The sequence below is a fragment of the Schistosoma haematobium genome, chromosome ZW (assembly GCF_000699445.3).
Source record: "Schistosoma haematobium chromosome ZW, whole genome shotgun sequence".
Lineage (NCBI taxonomy): Eukaryota > Metazoa > Platyhelminthes > Trematoda > Strigeidida > Schistosomatidae > Schistosoma > Schistosoma haematobium.
Window position 1 is genome coordinate 44276106 of NC_067195.1, and position 18593 is coordinate 44294698.

The following is an 18593-nucleotide window of genomic DNA, read 5'->3' on the forward strand; positions in this document are numbered from 1 at the left end:
GAGTCACTCTATGGTCGTCCATAACTTAAAGTCTCATCAGTTATTTTTGCCTTGGCTAATATTATATAGTTCATATTGTCCCTATCCATAGATAATAATACAGTATTGGTTGAATTATTAAAGGTGGCATTATATATCCTCATATGGCCTCCAAATGTGTTACGTCTTAGTTTGAACTTGTCATTCAATTTTTTTCTAATGAATAATTATCGAACATAAATGAACTGAAACAATCAGCAATCATCAGTATTTAAGCTACTATTGGACAATACCAAATCAATTAATAAATTCACACTTTCTTCCAATCAGTTTCAGGATTAAATTTGTTGTCTGATTGGATGATTTTAAATATATCGATCTAGGAAAGGAAATAGTTTTTCCGATTAAATTTGCGGAATTTTAGTCACAGCCAAAAATAGACAATTCTTACTGATTATCCGTTAAAAAAATGAAGATAATACTTTACACCTTGATATGTTTTATTTGTGGCTTTACCTTGTTTCTATGCTTAATATTTCACCAATGGTTATCATTTTCTGTTGTCAATAGCCCAATGTTCCGCCCTAGAATTGATTCGGAACTTGCATTATTCATTACAAATGAATTATCTCGACTATTAAATCCAGACATTCCAACAGTGGAAGATGTCGGTGATACTGTAGAGAGAGCTTGGTTTAAGCATGAAAAAGAATTTTGCCTAAAAGGTATGTTTTGTTTTTGGTAATTTAATGCTCTGATCACAAGATTATCTTTCAGTTGTGTGATTGGTAGAGATTACGTGAAATTAGTGATGGACTGGAAACAGTAGGAAAATCTTCAAGAGCTTTATCTTCAAATGTAACTAGTATCCATAAGTCACCTCACCGAACAATAATCCGATACTCACTTATGAATAACCTCAAGACAAATTTACTGAATTACTAGAGTTTTAGTGAAAGATCGAGTTTATCAATGTCAGGCATGAGGAAGTCACTCAGTATCAATATCGGTCTTTGACCACACCACATCAGTAATCGACTAAAATTGAGAATGTGAACAGTTTTATCCCTGTTCTATCTCTCGATGATATCGTTCGCGTTTATGGGGCTTGAATGTTTTAAGTTCTCGTGAGGTCTTGGAGGGGGATCAGGAAGAGTTCCAATCTAAGATGGAAACCATTATTTTATACCCTCATTCCCCAGTTTTCCAACCAATATCAAGTTCGTGGTGAAAGTTATCTTTATATCTAGTAAAACTTTAACAAATCACATTGCAAAGTGAGAAAGACGTCTAAATATTTTTCGATCAGCTTTGTTTCCAACTAGAGGAAACTTGCTATCAATTTAGTATATCAAGCTATTGACCAACCAAACTATTACACAAGAAATATAGCTTATTAGTTCGAATAAATAATCTTTTTACGGTTTTTTTTCGTTGCTCACTAGTTTTGAATGGTACTCATCAGTTGTTCAACAGTGAGGGATGTCGAAATAGTTGTCTTATTTCAAATCAACCATATACTCGACGTAATGTCATTATTATACCATATCGAAATCGTGCAGAACACTTGATGAAATTAATTCCACGTCTGGTTGAATTACTGACAAAACGGAATCTATGTTATTTGTTAATTGTTTCTGAACAGGTATGTTTCTGAATAAGTAATTATCATTATTATTTAAATAATACTAATAATCTTATTACTTATTGAGCCATGCCAGTTTGATGTGATACCCCTATTTCAGTAACAACCAGTAACCGTATGATTTCATAAACTTTCATACAGGAGTATCGTTAAAACGATCCAAAGTTATTTAGTACCATATAATTTTATTTTAAAATCGAAATTGTCCTTTATGATGAGAACATTATCTTTTGAATTCAGACTTGATGATTGTATGCAAACCTTTATTATCATAAGGACGGCATTGTGCCAATAACTGTTTTCGAATATTAAAGTAAACATTTATGTAGATATGTCAGTGATAAGTTATTTTTTATCACAAACTACTTGCAATTAAAGAACTACTAGAAACCACGGAGTACTGAGCAGCTCTCTTGTTTGAAACCAACACTCTCTAGTAATGAGCACTAATAACCACACAGGTGTTTGAGACCAAGATTTTCTGTCTTTGTGCAAGGGAACAGGACAGAACAAAAATGAAATGAGTATCCTAAGATTTTATTCATAGTAATAGTCTGATAGTATTCAGGTGCAGAGACCTAATTAACTTCTAGTTTCCAGTGAGTCTTGTGGAGTCGAATATTCGTTTTCACTTGAGTTTGATTTATCAAGAGTTTATCTCAAAGCTAAGAGTGAATCCAACTCTCATTATCCCACATACACTTTATTAGATTTTAAATTATAAAATTCTCTTAAATTGTTTATTTCTACATTGTATTCTCTAATAAAAATTTTGAGGTTTGCATTTACCACTGGTTGTCTGTCATATCTGAACCTATTCGAACCATTCGTTTCCACTATCTTCTGAAAATAATTATCCCTCTTCACAGATTGATCAACAGCCATTTAATAAGGGAATAGTCATGAATACTGCATTTGTGGAAGCGTTGAATTGGTTGCCGTTTCATTGTGCAATATTTCATGATGTTGATCTAATACCAATGAACAATGAAGTTGATTATACATGCTCAATCTATCCTAAACATATCAGTGTAAGCGTAGATAAATTTCAAAACAGGTACCTACTATTGCTATTATTATTCTCACTATTATTATTATTATTATTATTATTATTATTATTATTATTATTATTATTATTTATCCTCTAACTGACTGAATGGGCCGTGGAAACTTGAACCGATATACACATACCAGGTTCTAGTTTACGTATGACTGGGTGAATTGATTGATTAATAAAGATTTTATCAGAATCAATGACAATTATTCACTACAAACACAGGTTGAGATAGACAAAGAGGTTTTATACTCTACAGAACGAATCATTATTACACATGCTTTTTCATTCAACAGTTATCAAGTTGTCAGCTGATACCAATCAACTTTCCGTACTGTATATCAACTATAAAACAAGAAAAATGATTGAATGAAGAAAAAACCTTTACCATATAAAATTAGTTCATTATTTATGGCGCATATAGTTATACCTGTCTTCACCCACCATGTGTCCTCTTGGAGTTGTCATCGGTGAATATACAATTATAAATCAATTATATGATTTATAAAGATCTGTTCAATTTTGAAGTAATTTAAAACTATGGACTGATATTCAAACACCTACGACCACATACAAATGCATATCGCTGTGAAGTTTTCAATAGTCTTTCAGCAAAACAATTTAGGATATAATCTGTCTTTTAAATTGAAAACTCACCTACAATCAACTCAAGACATTACTTAATTCGAATGTTTTAAATAATTCAAAAATTGTGTATTTTCTCGGCTAAGTCCTCGTTTTGTTTTGTTTTATATTTTTTTGAAAAGGCTCCCTTACATTGAACTAATTGGTGGTGTTTTATCCATTCCACTTAAAGCCTTTCTTCGTGTCAATGGGTATTCTAATTTATTTTGGGGTTGGGGTGCAGAGGACGATGATGTGTATGAGAGGTGAGTGCTTTTTATTCAGATCAATAATTCATTACGCTTAGTCATTGTATGTGTTTGTACGTAAGAACGAGTTTTTTACAAATTAAATACAATTGCGATTGGTTACATTAATAAAAACATAGATGAGTAATGTATACAAGTCTGGTTGTATAAGTAGTTAAACCTCTTGACTTTTCTGTATTAAATGGGTCAACTTACAAATGATGATGCGGATCTTCTTGTTGTTACGATTCATATACATAGTTAACTCAATAACTCAAGCTAACATAGATTCAAGGTTATCTACCAGATTTACTGAAGTACCAGCAATGAGACATTTAATTCAATTATGATAGAATCAACTAGGAGCTGGAGACTGACATGAGATTGTCCAAATTTCATAGGTCTACATGTGATTCAATAGTGGTTTAACATTGATCGATTCATGATCTTAATCAAGAAATCAACAATCTCCACAACCTTATACCGATAAAGAGAAAAGAAACGTATTCATAATGATGAATGATATATTGTCAAAAACATTGTGTTAAATGAAAAAGCCTTATTGATGCTGTTATGAGTTATTTGAAATAATACATCAACCAGACAAACGTATGTGCAAATGCATCGTAATTCGACTGTTATACTTAAATTCATGAAGATTCAATAATTTCCTTAAGAAATGGAATACAACTTAATGATAAATTTTAAAATTCTAATTTTCTGTTTTATTTCATGGTATACTGCTTTTATTCAGCTATTAAAATATTTTTTTACAGGCTTATGATAAATGAAATTCCTGTCATACGTCCTGATCCAAATGTAGCACAATTCACAATGCTCAAACATAAACCAAGTCTTGCATTTCATTCAGCCTTAAGGTATGTTTTAAATATTAGCATGAAATTAAGTATTTTTGTCAATGAACGAACGCAAAGCATAAATCATTCTATTCATGAACAAATTAATACAGTGTTCATCTTAAAAGTCCAATTACTTTACGATCTACAATGAATCAACCACATGATCCACCCTTAAGTCCAACTTCCAACGAATGGTTAACCCAACTAAAATGGGTAAACAGGACAGTTCTATTAGGAAGTTATATTGTTCATCAATAATACCTTTTCTGTATATATAGATATTCGATAGTACTAATGTAAATTTGGATCTTTTAGCACATCAAATGATTCTTCCTTCTACCGTAATTTTACATTTGTATTTCTATCGACAGAGCATTTTACATTATAGCTGATGTCATTTCGTGATAAAAAAAACCAAACTCTGGATCCTTAATTCTAGCCCAAAGTGTCTAACCGTAACTAGAACCAATATAGAAACTCTTAAAAACTTGTCTCAGTCTTTGAAAGGGTTCCAGGATATGGATAAGGTATATCCATTATGATGATTTTATATCACTATCTTCGATTTATGGGCCGAATAACTTGTAGAAAGTAATAATAGACTTGATAGTTGTGTACTATCCGTTTACATTTTGCAATATTATTTTCTCACTCACAAACTATCCATCTATAAAGGCTGCCCTGCGATTGTTTGGAAACTATCTGGAAAGTCATCACGGTTATTTTAAACTCGTCTCTACACAATATTGTCACCGATTTTAGACTCGTTATAAATTTGGCGCATGAGAGTGAGAATTTACATTGTAGAATAAAATAATTCAAGATTTTAATGGTATACCTCGCAATATATTGTACGCATATGTCAAAAATTATTCTCATTTTGGTAAATTACTACAAATCATTTTCATGTAATACTTTCTATTTCATCTCAGAACTCAAATATTATCCTTCACAAAAGTCAGATATCGTCTTGATGGAATCAATAGTTTAAATTACACGCTTGTTAAATCACAAATAAAATTATATAATCAATTCCACAGTTTAACATATAACGATGAAGTAACTAAAACACATTTTTCACATGAAAACAACACTTTCAGATCAAATTCGAAATTAAATTATCCAATTTTGCATTTAAAAATCGATGTTGGTAAGCCTCCAGTTGAGTTTATTAAGGAAGATAATTCTACATAAGAAAACCAAGTCGGTACGTAGAGAAAAAAATTATTTTTGTAACTTGAATTTTCGTTTGGTTACAAACACAATTATACAATCGAGTAATTAAATGCAAATAATGAACAACAGTGAGACACTGACAAATTACAGATTATGGATGAAAACCGCACGAACTACAGGATCAGTCATTTCTATACTGATCGTAAGTACATATGTGTCGATCCTTTGTCAATCAATAGGATTACAATGAGCCGATAACCGACGAGGCCAGCCAATCGTGATTTAGCCATTTTGACAACATAATGAAGAGTCAACTACTTTTCGGGAGAACGATTGTAAAAAGCCTCCAAACTCATTGGATTTAATCTGCGATGGTGAAATATTACTCATTATTACTGATTATGATGATGATACCTAAGACGTTTATGGCGATGATGACTAGCCTCATGGAACGAATCACAGGATTATTAAAAATAAACATTACTGGTTAATATGCATAATTCATAGAATTTGTTCCTTAGTCAAACTTAAAGCAAGAATAGCTACATTTATTGTCGTTCTCGCTTTCATTAAAAAATATCTACACATTAAAATAAGAAAAAACCAAGAAATACAAGTGCACAATATTTAGTGTAATGAAGCATAAGTGTATCTCATGCATGATTTCATGTTAGGTATCCTTTTCTTTTTGTCTCAAGATTTTATGCAACGTAACGAACATGAATATCAAAGTATTCACTACATAATAAATTGTGGAGTCTTATCAACATTGAAGTAATTATCAATTTCCAGGACATCTGGTTGCTTTTCATTTAGTTTAATTTGTTCTTAAATTTCGATTAGTGGAATCAAGTTACATGAAACTGTGAAATGAGGTCCTATTTTGTAGATCCTATATATATATATATAGTTTCAAATCGCACTTTGCAATACCTTTGCGACTATCTACCTCATAAATTAAGCGATATATTTGTACCACTGATGTTTCATGAACCGATTGTCTTTGATAAATGTAAACCATTATCATAAACCAAGCTGGTGAATAAATTGTCCTGATTTTATGATATGTCAATTGATATTTCCGTGTGCCCATGCAAACCGAGAGATGCATAAAAGTTATCTTGATAATCAGTCTCCCAAGCTCTCAGTACTCAATCATATCATTTGATGTAGTGTCAGAGAAGAGGCATATACTTATCGATAAGGTTTGATGAGAACTAAAGTACTTTGTTATTGTATTTGATACTGGTGGCAAAAATGCCTGAACTTGTACATATATGTCAACCCTCATGAAGAACTAAATACATAGAAGAAAACATCTCTAACACAATCCTAGATATTATGGATACTGAAGATAATAATCAACAAAATACTAGAGATTTTGCTGCCATATGGTCAAAATCACTTAAAGATTATTTGCATCGTGACAGTTATTGCTCGCGGTTCGACAATTTACGTTAAAACCATGAGGGTACTAAATCTTAGTAGGTCAGTTTCATTTTAATCGGAATAAAATGTTGAGTTATATTCAAGTTACGACACCTAGCAGAAGTAAATAATTAAAAAAATGTTAGGATAAAGAACATGTAAAGTGAGCAGCTATTCTTTCGTGAGTTTACGTGTTTTTGATGGACAATTATTTCATGGTATCTTTATAAAATCCCAGTCTTTTAATTAATTAACCGTTACTATGTGATCACCGTCCACGTAAATTACAGTTTTTAATCATTCTGATGTTTTGACTGGGAATTTGCATGACCTGTCAATGGTGCAAACAAGTACGCTAACGTATGTGATGGATTCAACGTCAATATTATCGACAAAACAAAAATAAGATAACCTATGTTTATGTTATTTGTGACATTCACTCTCTAAACTCTGTTATTCATATTGGAGTTTAGTGATTGACTTGTGAATCACTTGATCAGTTCTCTAACATCTGAGCTATTACTGATTATCAACCCTATATCGATAACAGTCTGCTACCATAGATTACAGTAAATAGTTTGGTGACAGGCTAATCCCTTCATCATATCATTTACATATGATTGATACAAGCCGTAATTAGGTAATGTGATCAAATGTTAACAATACCTCTTGTTTTGTCAACAGTTAGGTGTAGTACTAGATAACTGAAATGAAGCTAATAATAGTCATTAAGAGTCTAAACAATTTATTCATCGTTACGCGGTTAACGGGATTTTGGCGAGCAGATGAAGTTGATTTTAATTTCAATTCTGTGTAGCATGTTCGAGTAGATTACACTAATAACCAAGTGTATTAACAGTCAAAATATTTTGAAAAATAACCTGAAATCTGGAAAATCAAAATAGCATTATTCGTAACTAAAAAAATGACCAAAATCATTTGGAAATTTTAGAATTTCACTACGCTAATAATCAACAAACAAACAATCGCTCTACTAAGAAAAGCTAGGAAGTTAACAAAGGACAGCAATTAAATTACTGTAAAAATGGAGAAAATACTGGGATAAGAACAACTGCTTAACATACATAACAAAAACAAATACTTGAGGCTACACATCAAGATTTATCGTCATTTTGATGTCGAACTCTATTGATTTATTTTACAGACATATAACCCCATCTTCCTAATTACACTCAGAAATCATTCTGTATAGACGATTGTTTTCGTGATACTTACCGTCCAGTATTCATCTTATTTGTGACAATAACGCTTATTCTACAGTAACTAACGGTTTATTCCTTATACCATGAAGGTAGAAATAGAATAAAGGAGAGTTTTAATACACTTTTTACTTGTTTATTCAAAATAGATCTACGTAGTAGAATACAATAGGTTTATTAAGTATATTCAGTCAGGAATCAAGTTCTGAATCCCAACCTCCATAGTACAAGGACAACAAACACTAGTATAGAATGTCTGGACCAAATAAAATAAGTCTTACTTACGAGCAATAATCCCAAATACTAACCAGTCAACGTTATTTGTAGATTTATGTCATTATATAGTAAAAGGTATATTTAAATATGGGATACAGCCTCAATATAACTTCCTAATAAAACACGTTTTATATTAAGTAGTTAAGGGATACATAAAGTTGTCCTCATCTCATAAACTTTGTGTTAAGGATTTTTGAAACGGTACAGAGCTATAAATGCTCAAATCTATGATGAAGCATATGAGATATCTTTTTAACTACTTCCAACCCCTGACAGATACAGTTACTTCTTACTTACTAACAATTACATACAACCCAATATAATGTCAAACTACTTACTTTGGTGGTAACACGTCTAAATTTGACCAACTAAAGTACGAGACAATCATTTAATGGTTGATTAGTCGAATTTGACCTATATTCAGCAGTTATCCACCAAAGACAATAGGAAATGGTCATGCAATATTGTGGATTGATTGAGGTTAGACATTAACACCATTAAATGTCAGTTCAGTAATTCAAAGGTTAAGCATTCATGTGGGAAACCAAATGACCTGGGATCATGAATACACACTGCTGAAGAGTACCACACTAGGATGAAACGACCGCCCAGCACTTCCAGGTTTTTAATGGTGACTTAACTTACATCGATTTATGAAACTAAATACAAATTAAGTATTGGTTTTATTTCACAAATTAGTGATAAAAATAAGCAAAAGAATACAGTAAAATATCCAAGAAGTTAATTCATTACATGAAATAACTAGTTTTGTGAAAAGATATACATGGTAAGTAGAATAATTGTTTTGGAGTGTTAAGGTGTAGTTCGAAATATCTTTGAAAAAATGGTAGTGATGAAGTTGGCAATCAGTTAAATTATAAGAAATTGGAACTACGAACACATGTAAATGCAATCCTCCATAAAAACAGAATCACCTGTTGGCCTCCTAATAAAAACAATGGGAAGAGACAACAGCCTATCAAAATCCTTTACTGAACAGCAGTTGTAGTCATTGTACTCACTGATGCATCTACATAAGATCGACTATTCTCTGAATTCAATTCATTACTTGTTGAATTTAACCAAATTCTCGGTATCCAAAATGCTTCTGTTTCAATACGGTAAGCCATTTCAGATAATTGTTCCAATGCCACTGGTAAATCATCATTAATTAAAACAAAATCCCATAAATGGCCATGCGTTACTTCGAGACGAGATGCTGTTTGAATCATTTCATGAAAGTGTGTTTCCTGTATAAATAATAAACAAAATAGTCAATATTAACTCAAGTAATTTATTCATAAAACTAAAGTGTTTTGCTAAATCACTACATCGTTCCATACAACAATCAACCAACGATTTGACTGACCTTTCTAAAAGAAACTCCCGATTCAAATCCAAATATAATAGTTACCATTATCATGTTATCTAAACAATAATCCTGACTGACTCCCATCATTCAATTTCCAATTTGACCTCCACGTTGAGTGATTCTGCTTCATGGTGTATTTCAATAGATGTTAGGTATTTAGAGATAACTAACAAGAAACCCTTAGTTTAGGTTTTATGATAATTGATATTCATCAGGAGGGAGCGTCTGGAATCTTCGAGACAATATACACCCCCAGTTAGATATGAAGTATTACCACCAAATGTCGAATTTGAGGGCGTTACCACTGAATTCGTTCACGAATGAAAATTATACATGGCAATAATTACAGCCGACTGAATAATTTCGTGTGTAAATTTCATTTTAGAAAACGTTCAGTATCTTAATTAGTATAATGTTATCATCTCTGGCTGTAGCATGGGGTTTGAAATTCACGAAGATATCAGTTTCTGTAAGATCATAACTGTTATATCCTAGCGAAGATTAAATTACGAGTAACTATTAATGGGCTAAGATTATGTATATATAGTTATTGTTATTGTATGACTATTCAGTAACTAGATTGCGTATATCTACATTCACCTTATTATAAGTTTCATTTCGACTTATAGATTATTATTATACGATTTGCTGTTTTTAAGTTATGTTCAGCCTATTGATTACAGTCACCCACACACAGCCACTTTTGGGCTTGATCTTGTATAAATGTTATTTCCTATTTTATGGTGTGATGCGGTCTGTTTAGCTGGTATTTAAACCAAGTATGTTTGAGATAAATGATTCACATGGTAGAATCTGTTTGTTGGCGTTCTGGACTGAGCTGGACGGGCTAGACGAACAAGGGACCAATAGGACGCTAGGCTGCTCAAACCAGTCGAACGTCATTGGTTTGGCATAGTACTGAGATTGAATAAGTCATATTTCGATTGGCGGATAAATCATGTGATAACTAGCCGGCCTTAAAGTCACAGCAACAACTGTGTTATCTTAATATGAGTGTTATTCATTATTATTATTATTATTATTATTATTATCTTCCAGTTAAATATTTATCATCTCCCTTTTCCTATTTATACTCTTTTAAAAACCTGTAATAGTTTACTTTCTTCTTGTCTCCTTTAGATCACCTTGTGTGCATTGATCTTTGTTTGTCTTGAACAATTTATCGATTTTTTAAACATCGTGCCTAATTTTCTTCCGAAATAGTGATATATTAGTTTTCGATCCATTTTATTTGCTATGGTTTATATTATTACTGTCATTATTGTTTATACGGTTCAAGGAAACGTTTTTTCTTTGATTGTACCTTCGACAGTGAAAACGACATGAGGATTTATCAATTACTAAATATTTTTCGGTTCCCAATAGTTCTTCGGCTGATATTAATTCGTGCTGAAAACTAATTTATTGCTAAAAATAAATACGAAAAGATAATAATAATAATAATAATAATAATAATAATAATGATAGTAATTCACTTACAGCCAATGACATTTTTTTTTGTATCTCCGTAGCCAGTATATTATCCAAAGACGATGATGCTGATAATGATGGCGCTGAGGACATTGTGTTTTTCTTCTCTTGTCCCAATTCACCGGAGACTTTCCTCCATTGTTGACAGTTCCTTACAGGTGTAAAACAACCACTAATAGTACGATTAGTTAAATGTGGCGTAGTTGGTACAGAATGTGTTGGTGATAATTCCACAGTTGAAGTTGTATCATTTATTGTTGGTGTATTACAATTACTGCTTTTATGATTATATATTTGTCGTGTTTCCAGCAAAACATCGAACGTTGGTGGTTTAACAAAAATTATAAATGGTTTCAATGTTGATGTCCTAAGTGACACTAAATTCTAAAAATAGACCAAAATGCATAACTTAAGTAGGCCAGAAATCTGAAGATTAAGTTTTTATTCGTTGCTTATTTTCAACACACCGAGAAGTAATATAACTCCTACAAGCTCTTTTCTGAATGTGTTACGAAGCTCATATCACTTCATCACACAACTTATCAGATTATCAGTAATTTATTGATAATGAACGGTTTAAGTGGCGACTAAATTAACCAATCAGAAATTGATAACATCAAATATAATGTTATTCTCTTCAGTTTGCGACAATAGAGGTCAAAACAACCAGGAATAGATTTATATTATATTGTTGTCAATTTTTGGAAAATAAACTGTAAGTGCATTAACGATGTAGAACTGGAGCTAAAAATTCAAAGGTTATTTCACCTTTAATCCATTTCGTATTGGTTGTTTGAATCTTACCATTGATGTTTAGGATTGCAATCGATCAGTCTCTTATTGACATATATGTATCTGTAAGGATTGCCTCGATATTACCTTAAATCACAAGCATCATAAGCAGAGATGGATAGTAACTAGCAGTGGAATCCAGGACGCGCGTTTCGTCCTATGTAGGACTCGTCAGCTGGTTCGAGTCCCGGAGTGAACATCACCTCTGGGATGCAGGTGCATCTGGCGAAACGCGCGTCCTAGATTCCACTGCTGGCCACCATCCATCTCTGCTTATAATGCCCGTGACTTCAGGCAATATCGAGGCAGTCCTCACAGATGCATATATACCAATAAGAGACTGATCAACTGCAATCCTAAACATCAATGGGAAGATTCAAATAAACAATACAAAGTGAATTTAAACTTCGATCCATTGCACAAAATAGTGCTTATCTGAACTAAGTAACTAAGTGGATAACATGGAGGCGTTTGAAGCGGACGGTACGGAGTTCGAGTCCCAGAGTGAATATCCACTCTGAGATGCAGGTACATCCAGCTGACGAGCCCCAAATTAGATGAAAGGCGCGTCATGGATTCCACTGCTAGTCACCTTTCTCCTCTGGTTATTTCACTTTATTCATCTGTTCAATAGTTCAAAAGTTACTACTGATCGAAAACAGCACTATGAGATCACGTGGAAAGTATACTAATCTTTGAATTATTCAATTCAATCCTAGCGGGTGACATGTTGAATTTCAATTAGTTTTAAAAATGAAGAATACTGCTGGTGAAACATTTTATAGAGCTTGATTTCTAATCATTCACCTTACTAAATTTACAATTCAATTTTCAGTTCATTAGTATGAAAAAACGCAATTCCGAAATTCTTGAGCGTTCTATGCATCCTCAATATGAAGACAAATTCGAATTACTACTGAGTAGTTCACAATTAAAAAGCGAAGCCAGAATATTCAGGTCTTCAGTAAATATGATAATGTTCACGTCATTGATATGATTCACCAATTAAATTTACTTTGTAAGAAAAACTACGCCTCAAAAATATATACCAAAACCCTGAGAAATCCGTCAGTCCACATGATTCTCCGATCTAGCTATACTGTGAAAAAGTATTCCATGTAACAATATGCTTTAAGATGAAAACAAATCAACCAAAAGTCTGGGATTTACAAATCTAAAAGATGCTAATTTTCCAAAAACTTGCTTATTGCAAATAAAAACCTACACGATAATCTGCTTCAAAAATTGCCACTTGACCAGCTTGAATAATTTCTAATACTGCATCTAAACATAATCCTGTCATACAATTTTTTGACGTCTCACAAGGATCTATAAGGCTAGACAAGATTTTTCAGAAGGAAGAAAGTGATAGACATTGGACTGTAAGTGATTTTTGACAATTAAATCACCCAGAGGAATTATTAGTAAAATTAATATATCACGATATCTATTTTGGCTGAAAATTTGATTAGATAGTTGAGGAATGTGGGTAAATAATTAATTTACGTTGGCACATGGATTTCTTAAGGAAATACTTTGAAATTTCCTAGCATTTATTTATTGGTTAAGTACTTTAAACGGTTTTCATGTGTGTCATGTGTCACTCTATTCCGGACCTGTCCCTCAATCCCATCGTTGATATCCACATCAATATACGAACCCAGTACCTGTCATTTCAAAGCCAAATCAATTCAACAGTAGGAATATAAGCCCTTGCAATCAATAACAAATAACAAACCCTTTGTACAGATAGATGACTATCAGGGCTTTGCAATTCAAACTAATGGGTACCATTTTAAAGGCTCAGTAGGAATGCCAACACCTGGATAAAAACAGATGCGTCTAGATCACGACTTCCAAATTAGATGGAACATGTATCCTTAATTTCATTTAAGGCATCTACTCAAAAATTTATAACGAAAGGGAGAAAATTTTGCTTTGAATATTTATTATCATCTATCTTTGAAGTCTCTTAGACGAATCTATGACAACAACAGTTATATATAACATATTCTATGAAAGATGTAATCTTGTTACTTTGAGGAAATTAAACTATCAATCCAAGTTTTCGTAATATTCACAGTATGAAATGAAAATGACAATTAAATGGGACACAATGGTGAGACTTTAAAAGTTTTGTTCAATCATTACAATAATTAAAAAGACATGCATATTATTGTGTATTATTTGATCGAGACTAAGACTATATATCCTCTCATTGTAGGCACAACAGTAGATAATTTACAAATAATTCATCATCACAAATGAATGTCACCTATAAAGCTATTAAAAACCTAGTTAAAAGTAGGACAGCTACTGATCAGTTACATTGGTTGGATATCACACCTCATATAATTGAAGTTGAGAATGTACATCATTGGATAGAGATTCAGAGACTAATACTTACAGCATTCTCGTCATAAAACACAAAAGATTTTGTGTGGAATCCCGGGTTTATGTGTTGCTGATAAGTGTTGAATTGTCACAAACTAGAAAGATGTATTTAGCGGTCTCTAGTTTTCCGGAATTCTCAACTAATATTAATTAGTGACAAAAACTTTTTCTCAATTTAATGAAATCTACAGAGTTCGCCTTATCAAAAAAGTTTTTTTCCTTAATGCAAAGTTTTAAAGAAAGCAAACTAACCAATCGGCATCCATGAATGTATTGAATTCGTCTTTAGTTACAAATAAATAATCGACACCATGAACTTCTTCAGATTTTGGTTCTTGTGTGGTTACTTGTGTATTTTTATGTGAAAAACAAACAGTTGATTTAATTCATTGTAGTGGATAATATACATAAAACATTACTCCACATTAATATATAGAAAATAAATTCAATAAACAAGTACGGTTTATTTTTATTTTATTTTTTAGTAGAAGCCAATATGCTATGTGGTTGGTGGCAATCGGAAGGAAGCGCTGATGGACATGGCTTCCATGTTAGCTATCATTCCGATTACATAAACATGACATTCGTTACTACTCAGTGATCAATCGATAAAAATATCTCGATTCTACAGGAGAACAACCGTAACCTGAATAACTCAGTGTTAACTTTCCAAATTTAACATTAGGCGAAACGGGGTTGAGCAGTACAGAGAACATCATTTCCACCAGTGTTCCAACTTTACTTTGATGACGAGTCCCAATAAATGTCAAGGGCTTACTGTTGATTGGCCCTAACCTCTTAAAATCCAGGCATATTTTACGTAATGTCAAATCACTTAAACTGACCGCCACATTATAATTTATTCAGTTAAAGTTAATTAATACCAACAATCAGATAAACGTGACGCTGAATACTGTTCGACAATAAAAAATTCTTAGCAAAATTTAATTGAGTAACAAAAAGAAACTTTAGAAGAAAAGCACATCGGATAATAACCTTAACACTAAGAAAGTAGGGTAAATCTAATTCTAATGCTTCTATATTCAGTACATCTATTATTCACTTGTGTAGTCTACTTAAAACACCTGCTGTTTCTCAAGTTCTTTAAGAATTTCCATCTGAATACACCTAGATTTCTGTCAATACTAGTATTCTTACTGTAAATAAGATTTTATGATTACTATGCTATGGTAATAAATGCATGAACACAGATGATTACCTCAATAATCGCTTCTTGGAAAAATCTTTCATTATTATCTTTAAAATCTTTTTTACGTAATTTACAAACTGAAGTGATCAATTTTTCTTATTAAACTATAAAGATATTAAAAGCAATTACATTTTGGTTGTTCACAAAATCAAGTAGGAATGTAAATAAATCCGTTTTTCTTCCCTCAATAAAATGAATGTAAAGTAGATTTAAAATTCCACTCTATACACCAAAGTTTATAACATTTTTTTATGAATATACATTTTATGAATTCATTTATCAATCTAAAATATCTCAACACTTAAGCCAGTACTACTCCTGTTTACCGTAGATGAAATTAGTATGAACTTTAAAATAGAGTTAAATTTTTGATAAAATGAGCAAATTTACAAATAAGCACTATATTACTATATTACTCACTTCTGATTGGTTCTCGAAAATGTTCAGGATCTGTACTAATTAATTGACGAATTAATTCGGACTTTCCTACACCACTTGGTCCTATAGTCAAATAGAAGATATAAGATTTGCACAATTTAAAAATACCGCTTGACTTCTTTAGAAATCCAAAAGATATACGAATTAAGCTACATAAAACTCTGACGAAACTTGAGAAGACATGTCAAGAGTTTCATCAGATTTGAGATTTACTGTTGGGGAGGTCCAGAAAACTCCTCGAAAAAAGCCAAAAAAGGCTCCGAAACATCGAGAAGCATCTTGTCCAATCAGCATTCACTAGACATATTGCCAGAAACATTTAGAAAGTGAAAAGTCACATGTCCAGTTTCTGATTGGATAGTACCTATACTGCTACTATGTTTAGTAGCGGTTCAGAATCTTCGGGAAACCCAACACCATCTAAAATACTATAAGAAACCAGATTTTCTGTGCATAAACGAACCTTTGGAGTGGAATTTTTCTTCCATATTTCGCGCCTTTTCTTTAGTGCTCAAGTCGCTGTGTAGATCTAGCCTGGGGGTTACTAAAAGAGCTTAGGAACCGAATCTAGCATTCAATTAGAAGACGTATCATTTACGTAGGTAGCTAATGCACTAAATAAAATACCTCTTGTTAAATTTATCACTTGTTTCAGTAAATGCCGCAGAGACTGCTAAGATAACCGAAAATCTGGACGAACATCTATCTAATATATTGATGAAAATATTGAATGTCACCAGTACCGTGTGCTTTCCGACTGCTGATTCACCATCCAGTTGATTGCCGACGTACTAAATTTAGAAAATGACCATACACACGTTTCTAACAAAATACTCGGGCTCGAAGAAACTTCTTAAAACGATCAGACAGCCGAGCAACCTGATTTCTGAGAACTTCCATTGGTGTTTTAAATGACGGAAAGAGAAATGAGCCAAGTTCATTACAATAAATGGAAGGTGGTTTGAGCGTAACGAAATTGATGTACCTTTAAGGTTCTATGATCTCGGTTAGCCTATTTACTGGTCAGATAGAACTCCCATGTCAGTGGAATACAAAGTCTGATAAACAAAACTACTATTACTATCTTCCTTGAAAAATGAAATAATTGTTCAACTTTCTGTACACTGATCAGATCATTGATCACTAATTATTGTTATGTGATTTTTAAAGTATTCACTCTATTCTATAGGACTTCACAGAGTACAATTTTTACATATAGCTACATTTAATAAGTTGTCAATGACGTCCACCAGAACAAACAGGTTTAAAATCACTCAACATCTATACTCAGTTATTTATAGATAAATGTTGAAAGTATCGACTTTTTTAAACATTTCATATAGTTTTATAAAGCAAGATGAATTATATGTTATACGTACTATGTACTGTCATGTATTATTCTGTCATCAATGAATGACTGTTGTTATGTCAAAAGGAAACAAAACAGGGGTTAAATTCATAATTGTGTTCAGTACTATGACACTGGGTAACGTGGATTCGAGTGTCTTTGGGGTAGGGGGCGACAATTCCCTCGATATTATAGATACACCTGTCTTCGACCACCTAGTATCAATTACCTCATTCGTTTAATGCATAATGATTACTTCCTTATATAAAATGTAAAAGAAACACTAAATCGATAAAAATAGGAGGTACTAATCATGAAACTTACCTACTAAAACAATTGGCCGATAACAACCTTCTTCAGGAAAATAACGTTCTACTTCTTCATATGAAAGAGAATCTTACACATTCAAGCGGAAAGAAATTTTTAAAAACAAATTCTCAAATAAGTCACTCAAGAAAATACTATTACTGAACCAAGCAACTTCGATCAAATTAAAGTGATAATGAAATTAATAGAATATTTGTGTGTGTCTGTCAAATAAACATCGAAGTAAACTGGTCAAAATGATGTCGTGATAAAGTCCTGAATTCCAGTGTTGACATTACTCAGTTAAATTCTGACAAAAATATGCGCTATATATATATATATATATACTCAATGACAATTGTTTAATTGTTTTTCAGTTGTTTCAATTGATGTAATTCATCTTTAGTTAAATTAGAAATATGTGGTTTTTGATATAATAAGGCGGCTACAATTTTATTCCTCACGTTATTCGCTGTTTCATTAGTAAGGCAATTCAATATCGGTTCAATTCTAGGCACAAAATCGAAAGGCTATGATTGTGGTCTATTTATAATGAAATTAAGACCCTTTTTAAGCAAAGACATTTCGTGGGTACATAGATTTCTAGATGATAAATTAATGATCCATTTGTTAATATTCAGTGTGCTAAGTTTGTCTCCAGTTTGTTGAACTTTTTGGTTTGATGGGTGTTTCAACATTCTTTCAAACTTTCTAACCTGTCGCTGTTTTGGT

At 32.2% G+C, this 18593-nt stretch overlaps 2 protein-coding genes across 4 annotated transcripts in view; one reads left to right on the plus strand and one right to left on the minus strand.

Moving 5' to 3' along the window:
- Positions 1 to 408: 408 nt before the first annotated feature.
- BRE4_2 (Zinc finger protein containing five transmembrane domains) lies at positions 409 to 8250 on the plus strand (the record flags this gene model as incomplete). 3 transcript variants are annotated; one of them, XM_035731408.2, is made up of 6 exons in its annotated part: positions 449 to 704; positions 1425 to 1624; positions 2494 to 2681; positions 3446 to 3568; positions 4327 to 4428; positions 5343 to 8250. In XM_035731408.2, 6 exons carry the CDS (start codon positions 449 to 451, stop codon positions 5602 to 5604), a joined length of 1131 nt encoding a protein of 376 aa, XP_035587042.1. In that variant the 3' UTR covers positions 5605 to 8250. The 3 variants fall into 3 exon arrangements, with proteins under 3 accessions (XP_051071568.1, XP_051071569.1, XP_035587042.1); XM_051211503.1 differs by having other exon boundaries at positions 409 to 704; positions 745 to 1624; positions 4327 to 8250; XM_051211504.1 differs by having other exon boundaries at positions 409 to 704; positions 4327 to 8250.
- Positions 8251 to 8514: 264 nt separating this feature from the next.
- The window catches only part of COX15_1 (Cytochrome c oxidase assembly protein cox15), a 49460-nt gene continuing 39381 nt past the window's right edge, over positions 8515 to 18593 (minus strand). Inside the window, exons 17-22 of the mRNA XM_051211505.1 lie at positions 17880 to 17951; positions 16190 to 16270; positions 14812 to 14905; positions 13391 to 13502; positions 11383 to 11757; positions 8515 to 9760 (exon numbers count right to left, since the gene is read on the minus strand). Coding sequence (XP_051071570.1) covers positions 9500 to 9760; positions 11383 to 11757; positions 13391 to 13502; positions 14812 to 14905; positions 16190 to 16270; positions 17880 to 17951 — 995 coding nt within the window. The 3' untranslated portion in view covers positions 8515 to 9499. The remainder of the gene's footprint in view (positions 9761 to 11382; positions 11758 to 13390; positions 13503 to 14811; positions 14906 to 16189; positions 16271 to 17879; positions 17952 to 18593) is intronic.